Raw genomic sequence first — 19,294 nt, forward strand, 5'->3', positions numbered from 1 at the left:
TTTACAAAAACGTGCTTTTTCTGCTATTACAATTAAAATGTCTGCCATGAATGGCCTTATGATTTTGTCTCAATTAGAGTAACCTATTGAAATTAAAGTGAAACGGTCTGACTTAATGTTTTTTTATTGCAGGCATTACAGTGCAGAAAATATACAGCAGTGATTGAAACACTATGATTACTCAAAGTCTGTTTATAAGATGTCTGTCTCTGAGCCTGCAGAGCAAACTGCATGCGTGCCAGTGCAAGTTTCTAACCATATATTAAGCTCAGCTTAGTGGGGACTGCTGCCTCTGACGTAGACGACGCCTTTCAGCCACTGCGCATGTCGGTAATTCTGTCTGTGTTTACCGAGCTGAAGTTGGTTCCTTATTCGTTATTTCACTTAAATCAACTATGCTCAACCACTTGTGACACAAAAAGGTAAGTTTTTAGCTCATCTGTGAATGTTAAGCCTATGTAAAATATAATTATGTGTGTTACATATATCACTAGGTTGACATGAAATTAAAATGAACCCTTTGTTTGATATCAGACTTAACTATTGACACTAACATATTGCTTTTAAAACAAAAAATGTAATTTCAATGACTTATTAAGCAAACGATGTTCCCTTTTAAAGATAATCATTCCTGGTTGTTTTAAATATTGCAATACTTTCATTAGTGGGTCATAAGGTCAGTCACCATTGTATTAACTCCTTCGGGGATGGATAGAGACTTAACGTGTCAAGCTTTTGAAGACTTTCATTTAAATAAAACTGTCTCCATTTTATAAACACAAAATAATAGAGCTATACACAAAATTATTAAATATTGAAGCTCATGTAGCAACGGAAGACTCTATGCTGTTTAACTCAAATAGATGCCACTTTAACAGACATTTAAATTAAAATATATGATACACAGTCAACGGATATGACGCGTCGAATGCGAAACGCGCTTCGTTGCCGTCCTCTGTTTTGACTCATGTATGTGTGGCTGCGTATGTCGCCTCCTTTCCTTCACTAGTTTACTTCATTCCCCACCACTGCTCACCTCCGGCGCTGGCAGCACGATGGCAGCGGCGGCCCCCAACCCGGAGGACTCCTCCGCCAGGAGCAGCAGCAGCAGCGGCACCAGCACGCCCAGCGCCCTCGTCGGAGACGGGGACGCGGAGGAGGCCGAGGACTTCACCTCCTCCGCCCACTGCTCGGAGCTGTCTCGGCGGCAGAACGAGCAGAGGAAGCAGGGCTTGTTCTGCGACGTGACGCTGGCCTTCAGCAGCGGGGCGGCTAGCGGGAGCGTGCAGAGCTGCGAGTTTTCAGCCCACAGGTCGGTCCTGGCTGCGGCTACCGACTATTTCCCCCCTTTGCTCGGAGGACAGTTCTCCGAGTCGTTGTCCGGTCGGGTGGAGATGAAGGAATGGAGCTCGGAACCGGGGCCAGACCCGGATACGGTGGAGAGTGTCATCCAGTTCATGTACACTGGAGAAATACGAGTTAGCACCTGCAATGTACATGAAGTACTGGAGCTAGCTGACAGGTACGCTCTGTTTACAGTAACATTTCACTTTGTGTTGTGTGTTGAGTGAGAGAGAGAGATTCTGAAAGTCAAAGCAGGAGAGACCTATGGTTGCTCTGTTGCCTAAAAAAGTATTGTTTATGTGAGGCCTGGCCTAACCAGTGCAAACAGAGTAGTATCATGCAGTTACAAGGACTGACATCCATCCCATACCTTACATGTTCTCTGTTTGCTCAATGCTAGATTCCTCCTGCTGCAGCTGAAGGATTTCTGTGGTGAGTTCCTGAAGAAGAAGCTGAGCCTGACCAACTGTGTGGCGGTGCACAGTCTAGCCCACATGTACACCTTGGACCAGCTGGCTCTACGGGCTGCAGACATGATCCGTCGCAACTTCCACAAGGTAATCCAGGACGAGGAGTTCTACACGCTGCCCTTCCACCTGGTGCGTGACTGGCTGTCCGACGCTGAGATCACGGTGGATTCTGAGGAGGTGCTGTTTGAGGCTGTGGTGAAGTGGGTGCAGAAGAACCCGGAGGAGCGAAGCCGCTACTTCGAGGAGCTGTTCCGTCTCCTGAGGCTGCCACAGATCAAGCCCACTTACCTGACCAGGGTGGTGAAAACGGAGCAGCTGGTGGCCGCCAATGAGGCCTGCCTCCGGCTGGTGTCGGAGGCGGTGGAGGGCCACGCTATTCGCTTTGAGAACCTCAAGTCAACCGATATGGAGTTTTGGTCGTCCCACATGGCCTCCTTTCAGCCTCGCTTTGGCCAGAACATGGACGTTATCATGGTGGTAGGCGGTGTGTCAGAAGGAGGGGACTACCTGAGTGAGTGCGTGGGCTACTTCATTTACGAGGACCGTTGGGTCAACCTGCCACACATCCACAACCACCTGGACGGCCACGCCATCGCGGCCACAGAGTCCCACGTCTACGTAGCCGGTTCTATGGAACCAGGCTTTGCCAAGACAGTGGAGCGTTACAATCCCAACCGCAACACCTGGGAGCAGGTGAGCAACCTGACCACACGCAAGCACTCCTTTGGTCTCACCAGTATTAAGGATGTACTGTACAGCATCGGCGGCCATGGGAACTTCAGTCCGGGTTTCAAAGACGTCAGCATATACGAGCCTGACCAGGACAAGTGGGTCAATCTGGAGTCTGCGCCCAAAATCCTGCGAGACGTGAAGGCGGTGAGCGTGGAGGACCGCTACGTGTACGTCACGGCCCGCACACCTGTCGATACAGATAATGAGGATGGACTGAAGACGGTGACCACTCGCTACGACACAGAGAGCCGCCAGTGGCAGGACGTTGACTCCCTGCCCCTTATTGACAACTATTGCATCTTCCAGATGGCCGTGGCCTCTACCAACTTCTACCACACGGCCTCCTGCTGCCCCAAGAGCTACACGGAGCGCGAGGAGGTTGCCAAGCAGAAGATCAGCGTGCGCATCTCTGACGAGATCCTGGAGAGCCTGCCGCCGGAGGTGACCAGCATCGAGGGCGCCGCCATATGCCACTTCGACGAGGACGTCTTCATCATCGGAGGCTGGAAGAACAGCGACGACGTGGACAAGCAGTATCGCAAGGAGGCCTACCGCTACTGCGCCGAGAGGAAGCGCTGGATGCTGTTGCCGCCCATGCCGCAGCCTCGCTGCAGAGCCACCGCTTGCCACGTCCGCATCCCCTATCGCTTCCTGTACGGCTGCCAGCGCTACCCCATGCCACAGAACCTGGCCCGCCAGCGGGATCGCATGCAGCAGATGCAGCAGCTTCACCGGCGCACGCTCACCTTACGCCGGCAGCTGCAGTCGCAGATAGAGTGCTGAGCAAGTCGGTGTTTGCTCAATCGGAGAAACTGCACTGCTCTGTCCGAGGATACACTGCAAGCATCCGTTCCATTGCAGCCATCTTCATCAACCCTCCCCCCCCCCCCCCCCCATTACCTGCTGCAGCGGGTCTCGTGTTGCTCTCCTCCTGGATTTCATTACGCTGAACTCTGTGCCATCGGTGTTGTGTTAAAGGCTGATGTGTCGAATGCCATGAAATGTGTGGACAGGTGTGCACTGACCTGTGGTCGGTGAGGAAGGATGAGGGGAGTGTAAATATGTGAATAAGAGTGTTCTATAGCAGCCAACAACTGAATATCCTTTTTGTCAAGTATGTTGGTAGAGATGCTGTTTATCTGTTTGTACATTCATAGGATAAAAGGTGTATATGTCAACATTTAGATGGATATTTTACATTCCTCTATTGTGTGCCTGTACTTAGGAAGGCTATGTGACATTATTAATAACTGCATTCCTACATTCAATTCAACTCGCTTAATGAAGTCTCATTCCATTTTAACACTGTGACAATCTCTTCATGCAAGTACGTCCAAATGTCTTAACTCTTAACTTATATTATAATTGCTCTGTTAGAATGACTGTGCTTGTTTCTGTGCAGCCTCAACAACTAAATAGGAATTATTTCAGAAAGGTTGTTCATCTTAAAATCCCGTAGACTAGTTTACGTTTAGATTGCAGTTTCCCTTCAACAATATATTAAATTGCAATATATTTTTTGTTGCTTATCTAACACGTGAAAGCTTTCTCCTGGTATCTGGAGAGGTGGAAATATGAGAGAACTGTGATGTTGAAAATATGTGATATGATCAAATAATTCCTTTAAATTATCTTAAAATTAAAATATTCTATTTGTCCACTGCATTAAGCGCCAATCACTGGCAATGGCTCAATCATTCCTTTCTTTTGCACTTTGGCAGTCTATTGCTCAGTGTACATTCCCATTTGTTGAAGAAGAAGAATACATTGAAAATGTATTTATGCGTGCGAGTGCAAAAAGTGTGTATGATTTGTGTTCGCAGAGCTTCTCTACAGCTGCACTTTTTGACATTTAATCGTTTGTAAAGTCTTAAAGAAATGTAGGGATTTAAGTTGCTATTGCACTTTGACTTTGCTTATTTCATTTGTTTCATATCAGACAGGGTGATTGTATTTTGGAAAGGCTTGGCTTTAGCCGAGTGCGTAAGTTTTGATCTCTGAAAAAAACAAATGTTATCATTATTCGCGGACTCGTTTCCAACATGCAATGTTTAGTTGTATCCTTGTGTTATTGTACTTAACGTCCACTTGGGTGTATATTAGAGACTTGCTGTGTTGTTCGGTGGTCTCCTCTGACCCTCCTATCTTAGAAATTAGATGGAAAAGGAATCTGACTGATAGGCAAAACAAACAGGATTGTTTATATGAATGTGTTGTGACTGACGTTCAGAAATTCCAGATGTGCAGCGCCTATTACAGCATAAAGGTTACGGAGTGCAGAAATGATATTCATTTCCACTTTATGACCAACATAAATAGCACTGCAGATATTAAGTGAAATAAGCTTTGTAATTTGCTTTGCATGTGATAGTCTGACATTGTGTCCTTGTATTGGATGTAAGAAATGCTAATGTCATCACTTGCAATTAAAGTTGTTTTGTTAGTCAAATGGTTGCACACAGTGTGTTATTGCTTTGTTGGACTTCAAGGAGTTACTACCCAGAAATCTTGATGTATAAGAAGCTACAAAAATGCCAACCTCCAATGGCTACTTGTAACAAAACACTGCCATCAGTGGTATTGACATTCATTATTTAAAAATGTTTTAATTAATTTTAGATACATGCATTCATCTTTATGTATCGGCCCGGTTTTATTCCCTCTATCATTACCAGGACACCGCAGAGAAACCCTGGTGCAGAGCCGGGGTGGGAACCTTGTATAAGGGCCTTTGCTGTGGGGGAAGAACACATACCGTCACACCTCAACTTATACAAATAGTGGTGCTGCATTTAAGTCTGGTCTCGCACTTGGGATAATATCAAACGAAAATAAATGTTTGGTCCCAGAGAACGCATGGCATCTTCTCCTTTATTGTATTTTGTGTAGACGGTTCCCTTCCATGGTTTATGATAAAAAGGCACGTCTCGGTCACTGAGAAAATAATTTAAAATCAACTGTGTACCACTTGGTTTGTCAGTTAAAACTAATTCCTACACTCTCAACAGTACCTAAAGGCAGCATCACCGCTGAAGCTACACCCAGACGATTCAGTCACACCAGTAGCAACGTTAACGACACGCATCACGGGAGGCTGAGAGCTGATGATACTCCTTTTGTCAACCTTAACTGAGCGGCAACCCATTTCAAGAAAATGGTAATCATATTCGTTTTTAAGTTAAAGCTTTTCGGGGAATGCCAAGCACCAAAAACAACGCACACACATTCAACAACAAACTTGCAAACTAGCTAGCTAGGTTAGCTAAACGTACCTAGCTTAGCTCTCCGCGTTGACGTTAGCTATTTGGTGTTCATGGCTGTAAAACAAATAGATTATTATATTAATTATAGCCTCAATGTTTGGTAGAAGCAAATGTCAGTTAGTTCGCTAAACAGTGGGTTTGAACTTGGTGCTAGCCCCTGACTGGTGAGCTAACGGGTGATGCTTGTTTTGCACGGGTAAGATATTGTGTAACCACTTTCTCTTCACCTGTCACATTTTCAACGTTAAGATTCCACAGCTGACCAACTCCTCCGTGTGCATGAGGGACCCTCAGAGGGTGCAGGAGATTTTAGACTCCATGGTGAAGGCTGGCTCCAACACCGTGCAGGTAACGTTATACAGTAGTTGTCCTAAATGGACAATACAAATGAGTGTAGTTGAAAAATAAAACGTATTTTTTTTTTTTTTGCTCCAGGTGATCTCAGATTTTGACATGACTCTGACCAGATTTGCATACAATGGCAAAAGGTGCCCTACCTGTCACAGTAAGTCATCTGACAAGTAAGGTGTTTTTTGGCTAAACGTTGTCACTGATTCTGTGTATTTTATTTTCAGATATTCTTGACAACAGCAAACTCATCTCCAATGACTGCAAAGAAGAGGTACTGTAGCAATGAGGCCGTTGTGCAGAAGCAGCTTTTCTTTGTTAGGACTATTGCCATTAAGTAAATGTGCAATATATTTTGTATCTACATGTAAGCCAGACATCACAAATATAATGTTCAACTTGTTGGATCTTACAAGGAATCAATGTTGGGGAGTAACTAGTTACATGTAATAGAGTTGCGGAATTCAATTTCATAACATTTTTATCAAAATTGGCAATGACATCTAAATATATTAATTCCTGCAAGGAGTGCATATGTAGAATAAAACATTCATTCTGTTGCTTTGACAAACTTTTAATTAAAGTTTAACAGTAATCAGCGTTGAGTACTGTTTACACTGCCTGGTTTATGTTTGTTTTTAGGACTTATCAGTTTTATTTGTTAGAAAAGTAATAAAATTAAATAGTTAGATTTCTTTGAATTAATGGAAATAGTTACATCATATATTACATTTTAACTGTAACTAGTGATCTGTAATTACATTGCACACTGCAAGGAAACTACATGCATATATGCTTGTAGTAATTTATAAAACTATATAGTTTTATAAATGTTTATGTTCAGACCTTAGACTACCTACAAAAATACATTTAACTTGTAATTTGATTTATTTATTCATTCGTTCCGTCACGTATACTTAGTCTGTCTGCCCTCTAGTGAGAAATAGGAAGAATTAAGAGACAAATTGAATCATGATCTGTGACTTGAATCTGTTCAGCAGAAATGTGAAAGGTTCTTGTTTTAGTCTTCGTGCTGTTAAATCTTCTGTTTCCTCAGTTCATTTTTGCATCTTTTAATGTGGCTTTGAAGATCATCTCCGAGTCTAATTGGGTAAAGTGTCAGTTTTCTATTGTCCTGTGTCTTTCAGCTGAAGGAGCTGCTCAACACATACTACCCTATAGAGATAGACTCTTCACGGTCAATAGCAGATAAACTACCTCTCATGGTGGAGTGGTGAGTATCTAACACAGCATTTACTAAAATATATGTATTTTAATGTGTTCATAAACCTGTACTGCACTGATATCTCACAGGTGGACTAAAGCTCATGAACTACTGGTACAGCAGGAGATCAGGAAAGACCTGCTGGCCATTGTGGTGCGGGAGTCCGATGCCATGCTGAGGTCAGAAAAGCTGAAAATCTATTTGATAGTTTAAATGTTAAAAACATTGTGTTGTGTGTACTTTAATAATGACATGATGTTTTCACAGAGAGGGCTACCAGCTCCTTTTTGACCACCTGTATGAGCACAGCATCCCTCTGCTCATCTTCTCTGCTGGAATAGGAGACATCCTAGAAGAGGTTATCCGCCAGGCGGGAGTCTTCCACCCCAACGTCAAAGTCTTCTCCAACTACATGGACTTCGACGAGTCTGTGAGTAGCTGCACCACAAACTACCGAATTATTGTCCTCAACCAGAGATTGAAGCGATGTTTTTAACTCTTCGTCTGCTGCCACAGGGAGTGTTGAGGGCTTTCAAGGGAGAGCTGATCCACATCTACAATAAAAGGGAAGGCGCGCTGCTCAACACCGGCCACTTCCAGGAGCTGCGTACGCGGCCCAATGTGCTGCTGCTGGGAGACTCTCTGGGAGACCTGACCATGGCCGACGGGGTGCAGGACATGGAAAACATCCTCAAGATCGGGTTCCTCAATGACAAGGTCAATAAAATGTCATTGTTTTATATTTTGTTTATTTGAACTCTCTCCCACTTTGTACTGCAACTGTTGTACAATAATGTTCAGTACCTGCAGCCCTAAGATAAATGTCAGGCACCAGTACATTCACATCCACCCTCTAAAACAATAGTACGCTCCCAATTTTCACCATGTTAAAGTCTATTTTTTGGTGCTTTTTTTTTTTTTTTGGTGATGTTTTTGTGTCTAACGGACTAATAAGGACAACAATTCAAATTGCTCCAGTATTGAGTGAAAGCGCTGCAGACGGCAGCCACTCATAGGCTGCAATGTAATCATATCGGTGCAATTTGGCGCCGTCAATTAACGGCCACTGAAAGTGTTTGTTTTTGCCACCGACAGGCTCTGGTTGTTACAAGTGTCTGACAACAACAAAAATACCAAAGTTACCATTTAAATAGTCATATTCTGACATTTTAATAACACTTCTCCATTTGTTTTTTTCTCAGGTGGAGGAGAGGAAGCAGTCTTACTTGGACTCATACGACATTGTGTTGGTAAAAGATGAGACCTTAGAAGTCCCCAATGCGATCATGCTCTACCTTACTGGCAGTAAGTGAACAAATCTCTGGCTCTTTTGTATTTCACACTCCGGTCCCATCAAGCTAAGGAGGGCCCTGCTCAGAAAGTGCTAGTTTGAAGGCTTATTTACAGGCAACTAAGAATGTTTCATGATCATTTTATTTGACAAAGTTACTCACTAGTCCAGTCAGCCACATCCCTCTTTTATTTCTTTGTCAATCGGCCCTCCTCCTGTTTATGATTAAACTGTATTTGCACCATACTGGATGTGATGGAAGCCAGATTTGCACCATCTACCTATTCTGCATCATTAGAAGTGTGTGTGTGTGTGTGTGTGTGTGTGTGTGTGTGTGTGTGTGTGTGTGTGTGTGTGTGTGTGTGTGTGTGTGTGTGTGTGTGTGTGTGTGTGTGTGTGTAAGTAAGAGATTAGATTGCTTTGGTCTTCATATAGGATGTAATGATAAAGGGAAAGAAAAACGCACAACATAAAGGGCAGCACTTGACTTGGCATCTGGTTTCCAGCCTTTCACAATAAAGCTCATTTCCAGCCAATATTACCATTTTTTGAAACCTGACGTTTTTAAAAAGGTTTAACGGTTTTCTTACAGTGTCAAGTCTTCCATTTCTGGTCATATTGTCGAGCATACAGCACACATTCTAGTTTTTATGAAAACAGTTGTTTTTCTTGTGTAATACCACAATGCTACTACATGGTGAACTATGACAACACCTGAAAAAGCTCTTTTTTTAAAGGATGGTAGCGGTCAGAAATGTTGCAGTATTACAAAGAAAAACATTGATTCAAAAGTCTGTTACTTTACACATTGTAACAAACAAGTGTCATAAAATGACATTTTTAATTTATTTCTTTTTTCGAACTATGTGCCATTTACTGTCAGTCATGCATTTTTTGTCTCCTTTTGTCCAAACTCATGTTCCAACTTGTCTCAAATAAAAAGTGGTTCCACCCGTTAATGATTGTCATGTTTCATTATGCCTTAGGCTGGTGACAGCTGTGGCCAGAGGCATTGTTATGTTTTCGGGTTGTCTGAAACATCCACTTGGACTCAAGGATGATTTTAATTTGGTGGTCACTGTGAGGATAAAGTGACGACATTAACGTAAACTGCAAATGACTGGTTGGTGAAGGCATACAACCGTGAGGCGGCAAGTCTACTTAAAAATGTTTTAATGAATGAAAAATGTTAAAATTGAGGCTAATGAATTGAAGTCTACCAAACTAATTCACTGGTACATTGATAGTGTAGAAGAAATAAAGCAGATGTCATAATTTTTCTATAAAACAGTTTATTTTATGTTTTACAACTCATTTTATTATATAATATATATTGTACAAACTTACCACTCCAATACACTATACAACCAATGTTTTCTTCAACATTTTTATATGAGGCACTGCATTGACTACTAATTTTTATAAAGTCATATTTTGGAAGAAGGGCCCAGCCCAAATGCGTGTGTACGTAGTTCAATGTAATTCTTTGTGTCTTTTTCAAGATGACGCAATTTCACTACAGACCATCCTCCTTCCGTTCACATTTTTCAAACACTTGTTTCCTTTCCTTCGCACAACCTATTTTAACAGAATCTAGCAAAGCAGACTGCTCTTTTAAATAAAGGTTCAACAATGTTTCAATCCCAGCTTAGATGACAGTATAACCCCAGCCACTGCACGCCGGTTCCTTACCACCAATTAAATATCGCTCGCGTCGCCTTTACAGCTCGTCTCGTCTCACTTGTTCGGGCTCGTCATCCACCTTAGGTTCCAGTTCATCTTCTACAATTTTCCCATCTTTATTGCGGTCCTGGTTATTGAACATGTCCTTAATGATGCTATCGGCATCGACCCCTGGCCGAAGACGACCATTGCCCTCTTCGACTTGTAGCATGATGAAGGCCGAAAACTGGAGACAATAGGAGACAGGGTTGCGCTGTTAAAAGCATTTTCCCAGCCGATACATTTAGCAGGAAGCTGGTTAATCGGGACCTAGCTCGTCTGCTTACCTCCTCTAGAGGAACCTCTTTGTCACCATTGAGGTCCATAGCGGGAAAGAGGGGATCTGGGCCGTCTCCCAGCCACACGAACATGTAGCCTTCAGGCACACCCTTCTTCAGCTCCACCAACTCCAGCTCAAAGAAGAGCACTGCACTCCTGGGAACTTCTCCAGCTGGCGACACCCAAAATTGAACACACTTTCATTCAAATCTGAATCACGTTTTCTCTTGAGTGCAGTCTGAGTAGTGCCAATCACTGACCTCCATTTTCACCATGGCCCCAGTGTGGTGGAACGACCACCTCCCGCCTCTCGCCCACACACATGCCACCCAAACCTTGCTCAAGACCGGGGATCACCTTGTCCTCTCCGAGAGTCGTGATGGAAGGTGCGTCGTACTGGTCCCTGGAAATGGACACATAACCTGTTACCACTCTTTAACAGTGGGGAGGTTTAAAAAAAACAAACATGCAGGCACATGTGCTGTCGTCATGGATACGTAGAATGGTATATCTACAATTCTAGGCCCACTGAGATCTGTCAGACGAGCAGTGATTACATGCAGGAAGCAGGAGGAAGGGGATGCAGCGTAGCAGAGGGCGCTCACGAGGAGTACAGCAGGGTGCCGTCCATCAAGGAGCAATTGTAGCGATACTGAATCAAATCGTCCGCTTCACTGCTCGCTTTGCAATCCTGAGGCTTGTGGGTAACTTTAATATCGACCAGGTCTTTGGGGTTGTGGAAGTCAATGACTTGAATGTCAAAGACCAGCACAGCTGAGGCAGGGATGAGGTCTCCTACAGCGGGAGGGAAAAAAAATAAATGAACAAGACTACGTTCCATTCCGAGTGTTTTCTGAATCCTCCTAAATGCAATGCGTGAAACTCACCAACTCCTCCTTCGCCATACGCCATGTGAGGAGGGATGGTGATCTTTCGCTTCTCTCCTATGCACAGCCCATGCAGGGCTTTGTCCATCCCTCGGATCACGTACCCCATGCCGATGTAAGTGTTATAGGTGCTGTTTCGCTTGTAGCTGTCAAGGAAAAGCGTTAAACTCTTAATAAATGCTGCGTATGTATTTTATAGCTTTCTGAGAAGGGAGGAATCTCAAGAGGTTTACCTCGAGTCAAAGGCCGTGCCGTCCTGGAAGCTACCGTTGTAGTGGTAGCGGATGTAATCTCCAGTCACCGTCCTGCGGGTGCAGTCTTCAGGCGCCTCCTTCACCTCCACGATCAGATCATCCTTCGGGTTGAAGACATCAACCAGCAGCACCTCAAACACCAGCGTAGCCTGAGGAGGGATGTGAGTTCCTGTTAGGAAAAGAACAAGACCTTCAGTCTATATCTCACAGTCTCATGACCATACCGGACAAATATACTTCAAAGCATACTCCAACTTCCAGGCAGACATTTTTCCAGGCAGACATTTTTGTTTCGTTCATATTGGTGTGGTGTGGAAGTTTAGACGTGCAGCGACTTGCTGAGACAGCGAGTTGTGTGTGACATGAGGAATTCCTTCTTTTTGTGGACTCTCTTCAAAACTAAGTGCGTCCAGAAGGTCGACAATAATCAAACACGAATACCCCGAATAAGAATGTCATTCAACAGCTGAGTCTTCAGTTTCACACGTGTACTTGAATACACCTACAGAAAAGCATTTTCTAAATAATCTTTGCTCTCAAATAATGCAACTTGACAGTAAAGGAAAAATTAAAAAGGTGAAACAATAATAGAAGCCCCTTTCACACTATTACGTAAATGTTCCGGCACGTTTGCCATCATACCACACTGACATGAACAGAAACCAGTGGTTGCTTTAAGTGTGCTTTGGATAATGACCAACAGTAAGGAAACGTATTATGTGATTTGCAGTTATTGAACAATTCAAATCCAAGTCTAACAAAGTCCTTTGAAACATAAATTCATATAGAAACAGTAGTAATTGTAGGCAAGCGAGTTTAAAATACTAATTAATCTTTGCAACTGTATATTTTTGGTATTTGAGATGATTAGATATTAAGCACAGTCATCTTGTGCATTACTAGTTACTACCGTGGCCAGTCTCTCCATACGCCAGGAAGGGCGGGATGATGACGATCCTTCTCTCCCCGACGCACATGCCCAAAAGACCCTCGTCCATGCCTTTGATGAGGTCGCCCTGTCCCAAGTAGGTGTCATAGGTCGCATTCCTCCAGTAACTAAAATCAAAACGCAAAGTTTTCTTGAGAGTCACAGAAACAGACAAAGAGCTTTCTTAATGTCACAAAACCTAAGCTCACCTCACCTGGAGTCGAACGCTGCACCGGACAGCAGGGTGCCGTTATAGTGGTAGCGGAGGAAATCTGATGCCACGGTGGTGCGGTGGCAGCTGGCAGGTTTGCCGAGTGTGCGGATCTGGACCTTGTCCTCAGCGTTCCATATGTCCAGCAGGAGAACATCATACACCAACACAGCGTCAGGAGGAACCACACCACCTGTCGGTACAAACAACACAGATTGACACAAACCAGCACAGGTGATGTCTCCAACATGGTGCCCCTGACTGTCCTGTTTATCCGCACCTGTTCCGATGCTCCCATAGGCCAGGTGTGGGGGGATTGTGATCCTCCTTTGTTCATTGACACACATGCCCTGAAGACCGCGGTCCATCCCTGTTATGAGTCTGCCCAGGCCGACCTGGCTGATGAAGGCTTTGCCTCTATCATGACTGCAGGAAGAAGTGTCGAAAATATTAGGTGACATAAGCAAAAGAACAAAAGAGGATGGTTCCATTAACATTTTATTGTGGTATAAAGTCAGAATCAGGCACGTGCACAGATAGACCCCTAGTGGTGCTCAAGCACCTGCCCTTTTGCCCTGAATGAGAAAAGTGCCCCTTCTACTGGAGCCCAATTTTTTCTTCATTCATCAGTATTTAAGAATAAAAATGACTCTCTCTGTCATCAATTCCCCCCCAAATGTGTTTTGATATCTGACGGGGCATTTATTTGAGTTCTTGTGAGAATTTCGCCCCGACATGCTCCGCGGCGCTCACAATTTTTGTTTAACAATAAATAAATAAGTTGAAAATATCCTACTGTGTTTTTTATTTATTTATTTATTATTATTATTTTTAATTTCATAAATAATTTTGGCGATGGGTGCCCTTTTTTTTGGTTTGAGCACCTGCCCCCCAAAATGTCTGTGCACGTGCCTGGTCAGAATCCACAAAAATCCATCCACATCAGCAGCATTACTCATTTCCTTCTTGGCCTCATTATGATCAGCCGGTTGTTTTACATGTCATTTGCAAAACCTGGGGAGGTTGTTTGAAGATTGGCCACAAATATCCACCACCATAACTTTATTCTTATAGAAACATTGAGGGGGACGCTCTGTTATCAATGGCGTTTGACACGTCTGCAGTCCTTATCTCGTCTTTGAATCAATCAGGAAAATGGTTGTAGGGTTCCTGTATGTTCTGTGCGCATAGTGTTGATACTAATCGACTTTACTGAATAGACATTCTTATTGGATTTTGGAACTGGAAATAATATTTCTGCAAGAGCCTACCTGTATTCTTACACGTTGTACGTTTTCGGTATATTGTTACCGTAGCTGGTTCTCAACTTTAAACATAAAAGCCAACATTCCCTGAGTGAACGCAGTCTAAATGAACGTAAATGGTGCATGTCGCTGTAACGTCACCTGGAGTCAAACTTTGTCCCATCTGCATGGAAGGTACCGTTAAAATGATAACGGATAAAATCTTCTGTTTGCACCTCTCGGGGACAAACTTTGGGGATCTCGTACCGGTCCACAACAACATCCACTAACGGCCCCGGGTTGCAATTCACAATGACGTCATGAAGGCAAAATACAACCGTTAATATTATCAGATCCATTTGGAGAGTTGCGACAATAACTGCTGAAGCTCGAAAGGGTCTGATGAAGGAAGAGAGTAATGTTACCGACAGAAGTCTGGTCCACAGTGGCGATGTGTCATGTCAAGACACGTGGAATGAGAGAGAGAGAGTACTTCCGGTTATGATTGCAAAATAAATGCCTTGACTATTTCACAATTTTACGTCACGCGCTATTTCAAATTCCCCACACGGTTTTCAACATGCTATACTATGACTTTCTTTGACATTCTATAATATGACTTAGTTATGACTTCTTTCGACACACTATACTATGATTTTTTTATGACATTTTTTGACATGCCTTTTTGACATTATATAATATGACTTTTTTATGACATTTCGACATAACATTTTTTTTGACATGCTATACTATAACTTATATTAACTATTATTTTCACCCTAATTTACTAGGACTTTTTTTTGTTTTCGACATCCAATACTATTGCTTTTTATAAAACAAATGTATATACTAAACTATGACTATTTCAACATATGTTATTTTGTATGGCTTTTCTGACATGCTATGGCTTTCATTATTCCCCTTTTCACCATATTATACAATGCATTGGTTTGTTTAAAAAAAAAAAAAGTTCTATCATACTATACAATGGCTTTTTGATGACACTTTCTTTTTTCTGACATACTATATTATGACATTTTGTGGCTTTTCTCGACATATTATACTATTCCTTTTTTATGACTTTTCACTGCTATTCTTTGTCATTATGACAGTTTAATTACATTCTATACAATTATCTTTTAAGACATTTTCATGGCATAATATAGAATTTATTATACAATATACCTTTTTTACATTTTCAATCACACCTTATCCTATGAATTTTATTTTTACATCAGACTATATTAAGACATTCATTTTATTTTTATAGCACACGTTACTATGCTATAAAATGCTTCTTTGAATTTTATTGCACACTACACAAAAACACTTGTGATATTTTAACATACTGTTCAATGAACTGCACTATATTTTCTTCAACAAAAATTATACTATTATTAGATTTTTATAGTATGAAAAATAATAAAAGACTATTCATCACATGTTACCACAATCTATAATATGACATACTATACTTTGCATTTTAATGGAATTCTAATCTATATTTAAACAACAATTTTGATATACTATGTTGTGGTTTTATGATATGCTATCCTTTTTCATGAGATTGTAATAGCTTACTATACTATGACTTTTTATGTCGTAATATACAGTTACTTTAGTTTGAAGACATAGTACACTGCATCTTCTTAAGGCATTTATAGGTCATAAAATGCAATCCATTTTTTTGACATAGCATACTATAATTTTTAATGATGTACTATAGAATTCGTTTTTAATGGCAAACCATACTATGACTTTTCTATGGCAGAATTTTCCCATGACTGGTTTATGGGATACTCTCGTATTACATACTATACTTTTGCATTTTTAAGACTGTTACTTCCCCTTTTTGACTCTAGGGGGAAAAAAAGCAGAGATGATAACACACAACCATAGAATATATAAGAGTCAGAGTAAAAGTGATTTATTTCCAACTCATAGGTACTTGCAAACATCAAGGCTCTCAAAATATGGAGGAGGACAAAGTGGTTGTGCCAAACAAATATAAATAAATTAGGAAAAATACATGACGTAGATAGGTTTGCAGTTTTCAAGGTTTATATTTCAAATTCCATCTATTACACACATGAAAATAAAGTTGTGAACACTGGCTGATATCCATTATCAGAATCATAACTGTATTTTATCTGCTACTGAGTAAAGGGAATACTGCTATTAAAAAGCACCTTATTTGTTTAAAGTGTTTGCAAACCAAATGTTATTGCACTTTTGTTCATATACTTTTAAAATAAAAAAGGCGCAATACACTACTTTTGAATTCATTCTTAAACTCTGTGCATAACAATGCAATTAATTGCAAATAAATCATGCGATTAATCGCAATTCAAAATTGTAATCGTTGCCCATCACTAAAGTAAATATAACACAACTAGGCCTGGCTACGGCCTCTGTAAATAAAACATTTAACTTGCTTATCTAGAAATAGCTTTCCCAAAACAATTACAGGGTTGGCACCTGCCAATTATCTTAAGGGTCTCTATAGACAAAAGTTACCTAGATGTGTGCAAAATGTAAAGGGTAGCCCAACTCACCTATCTTAACAAGTTTTCAAAACAGTGCCACTGCTTAAACAGGCAGAGAACAAAAAGAAAGACAGGTGATTGCTTCAGGCTTCCTCCTTTTATTCTGGGCCCCACTCTGCTGATCGGCCAGCTCGAAGTCTGTGGAAACCAATGAGTAGCATGACTGGCTCCACAGGTGGAAACCAATCATCTTGTTAGCACCCGGAGAGAAAACAGGGGAGGGAGAGAGAAAGAAAGGGAGGAGGGGGAGAAAAAACACATACACTGGCACTTTGGCCCTGCCAGACACCCAGCAAAGACATACACACTTACTTTTCAAGGCATTTTTTATGGTATCATATGCTATGCATTTTTGTGAGACATTTTCAGACTTTTAAAGACATTTCATGACATAATATACTATTACTTTTTTGTGACTTACTATACTGCAATTTTTTTATGGCTTACTATTCCATTACTTTTTATGGAATTTTCATGGCATACTATAATATGACAATATTGTGACATACTATACTGTAGCCTAGTTATTTATACTATAACATTTTATGTCATAATAAACTAAGATTTTTTATTTTTAATACCATCACATTTTTATGACTTTTTTATGACTATACAACATGTCAATGGGTAACATCCCCTCCAAACAACACACACCATAAACAAAAAATAAAAGCGTCTTATTCTTCTTGGACATCCACTGATTTATGTCATGTTTTATGGGGAGTGGGGCATGTAGGCCTATCACGTGTTCTTTTTTTACATTTCTATTTATGTATCTTGACTGTGCTGTGATTATTTGTCATTCTGCCAAATTTAAAACTAAATTGTCTGGCAATAAGTATTAGCTTTATCCATTTTGTTCCCAGAGCATTGATATATGTTAAATTGTATTATTTACATGAGCGGTTTGGTTGATAACAATATCGTGTGGCTGGAGGGGATTAAAGGTGTTTAGTCTTTTATTGAAGGTATTTTCTTCAAAAGGCAGATATTCATATTTGTGCTGTAGTAGTTAATCCATATTGTTCATGGTGACCACAGTCACCCTTTAAAGAAACAAGGAATTTATTAACAGCTAAATTTAATGTCAGAGGTTTAAAACAAGGTTTGTGTGGTGTAGTGTAGCAGTATAGTTTAATAATAGAATACAGTAGGCCTAAATCAGACATGTTGGCTACATTGATCAACAGTTTCCAGGGATTCTGTCAACACATCCAACCCCACATATAGGCTATCCAACCCAGAGGTAAAGCAACTCTTCATGTCTGTCATAAACCACCAGCAAGTTTCAGCTTGAGAAAAGTCAACATGATGTACAATGTAACATTACTTAAACAGAAAAACAATCAGATTCGATGTACGTATGTTTTTGCAATGGAATATATATTTTTAAATAAAAAAAGAAATCTGCATTTTGCTTTTATTTTGAACGGGAAATCGCCCAAACTTCCGTCCATGCTCTGTCTCTCTCAGTGTTGCTTAATGCGTCTTTCGGCTCATGTACTCGAGAGCAGCAGGAGGCGTGGCCCCTGGTTCCCACCCACTTTTTAATGGAATTCTGCAAACGTGTAATGCCTGGCCCAGAGGCCTGGCCCATGATTTCAGTCACGTATGAGATGAGATGAAATGCCCCCCCCCATAATCGGATGCTATTCTTTCGTGTCACAGTAAAGTATGGCAGGCATAGGCCTACTGCCTGTGTTCTTATATTTAAACGACACTCATAATTACTTTTCGGGCTTAACAGTTTGCCTAAAAAAAAAAGAGGTCCTGGGTCTTAATAACGACCCTGCTCTATCAAAATAAGTCTGAGTCTTATAACATTATGAATATGAAATGTTACAGATATTGCAGACTGAGCGGTTATTTTTTTTCCCTGAAGTGATATGTCAAGTATGCAAATTATTTTTTTCTTGGCTCACCAACCCAAGTCTCAGCTTGTCAGTTTGCTAAGAAAATAGGAAGCCAAGCTGAAAATGCTGTTAGAGCTCCTCAGACAACTATTCAGTCAATATATTTTATGAATACTGTCAAGAGTTTGGGATCTGAAAGCAAAATGACTGAAACAAAACTAAAACATTAAGATCACTGTTAATACATGAAATGTTCGTTCATGGGTCTGTTGGGTATTTTCACACTGAGGAAAACTGGACCCTCTGGCCTTTCTTGAGGTCAAACTCTTGTCTGCGACGTCTGTGTGTCAAGCGAACCAGAGTGATCACCATTTATACCGGAAGTACAGAGCTCTTTCTTCAAGGTAATTGTCGCGAGTTGCATTTTCCAGCTGATACCTAGTTGATTGAGCTATATTTATTTATTCTACAAGTAAAACCCACTCAATGTTGCCATAGCCTGTAATTGTATTAGTCTTATCTTCTGCCACAGAAATTGTACTATTTGCTGCAACGACAATACATGACAATCTGTATTTGTTTTCATATGTGCACGGAAAACACACACAGTACTTGACAAGCCTCTAATGCAACTCAAAACAATTACTTTGAGAGAAATAAATGCAGACATGATGTTCCTTTTTTATATTTTACTAAA

General features: G+C 41.3%; 3 protein-coding genes across 4 annotated transcripts; 2 read left to right on the plus strand and 1 right to left on the minus strand.

The window, feature by feature from the left end:
- Positions 1-359: 359 nt before the first annotated feature.
- Positions 360-4,995, plus strand: LOC137878482 (kelch-like protein 11). Of its 2 annotated transcripts, XM_068718804.1 has the most exons (3): positions 360-422; positions 1,010-1,522; positions 1,745-4,995. In XM_068718804.1, the coding sequence occupies exons 2-3, from the start codon at positions 1,056-1,058 to the stop codon at positions 3,327-3,329; spliced, it is 2,052 nt and encodes a 683-aa protein (XP_068574905.1). In that variant the 5' UTR covers positions 360-422; positions 1,010-1,055; the 3' UTR covers positions 3,330-4,995. The 2 variants fall into 2 exon arrangements, with proteins under 2 accessions (XP_068574905.1, XP_068574903.1); XM_068718802.1 differs by lacking the exon at positions 360-422 and having other exon boundaries at positions 961-1,522.
- Positions 4,996-5,594: 599 nt separating this feature from the next.
- Positions 5,595-9,632, plus strand: LOC137878615 (cytosolic 5'-nucleotidase 3-like). The gene is made up of 9 exons (XM_068718981.1): positions 5,595-5,703; positions 6,059-6,157; positions 6,245-6,314; positions 6,385-6,431; positions 7,306-7,391; positions 7,472-7,561; positions 7,650-7,812; positions 7,899-8,099; positions 8,585-9,632. The coding sequence occupies exons 1-9, from the start codon at positions 5,701-5,703 to the stop codon at positions 8,693-8,695; spliced, it is 870 nt and encodes a 289-aa protein (XP_068575082.1). The 5' UTR covers positions 5,595-5,700; the 3' UTR covers positions 8,696-9,632.
- Positions 9,633-9,954: 322 nt separating this feature from the next.
- Positions 9,955-14,641, minus strand: fkbp10a (FKBP prolyl isomerase 10a). Its single transcript, XM_068719035.1, has 10 exons — positions 14,361-14,641; positions 13,235-13,380; positions 12,958-13,147; positions 12,726-12,871; positions 11,795-11,984; positions 11,562-11,707; positions 11,280-11,469; positions 10,935-11,077; positions 10,683-10,846; positions 9,955-10,582 (listed from the first exon to the last, which is right to left on the minus strand). Exons 1-10 carry the CDS (start codon positions 14,555-14,557, stop codon positions 10,394-10,396), a joined length of 1,701 nt encoding a protein of 566 aa, XP_068575136.1. The 5' UTR covers positions 14,558-14,641; the 3' UTR covers positions 9,955-10,393.
- Positions 14,642-19,294: the final 4,653 nt, after the last annotated feature.

The sequence above is a fragment of the Cebidichthys violaceus genome, unplaced genomic scaffold (genome assembly GCF_023349555.1).
Source record: "Cebidichthys violaceus isolate CVI_PGR_0920_01 unplaced genomic scaffold, fCebVio1.0.p SCAF_23, whole genome shotgun sequence".
Lineage (NCBI taxonomy): Eukaryota > Metazoa > Chordata > Actinopteri > Perciformes > Stichaeidae > Cebidichthys > Cebidichthys violaceus.

Coding starts and splice junctions, on each gene's coding strand:
- LOC137878482 (XM_068718802.1), top strand. CDS start 972: ATGTGTGGCTGCGTATGTCGCCTCCTTTCCTTCACTAGTTTACTTCAT. Junction 1,523..1,744: donor GTACTGGAGCTAGCTGACAG/GTACGCTCTGTT, acceptor GCTCAATGCTAG/ATTCCTCCTGCTGCAGCTGA.
- LOC137878615 (XM_068718981.1), top strand. Junction 6,315..6,384: donor AAGGTGCCCTACCTGTCACA/GTAAGTCATCTG, acceptor TTTTATTTTCAG/ATATTCTTGACAACAGCAAA. Junction 7,562..7,649: donor GAGTCCGATGCCATGCTGAG/GTCAGAAAAGCT, acceptor ATGTTTTCACAG/AGAGGGCTACCAGCTCCTTT.
- fkbp10a (XM_068719035.1), bottom strand. CDS start 14,557: ATGGATCTGATAATATTAACGGTTGTATTTTGCCTTCATGACGTCATT. Junction 13,148..13,234: donor CTATGGGAGCATCGGAACAG/GTGCGGATAAAC, acceptor TTGTACCGACAG/GTGGTGTGGTTCCTCCTGAC. Junction 10,583..10,682: donor AAGAGGTTCCTCTAGAGGAG/GTAAGCAGACGA, acceptor TATTGTCTCCAG/TTTTCGGCCTTCATCATGCT.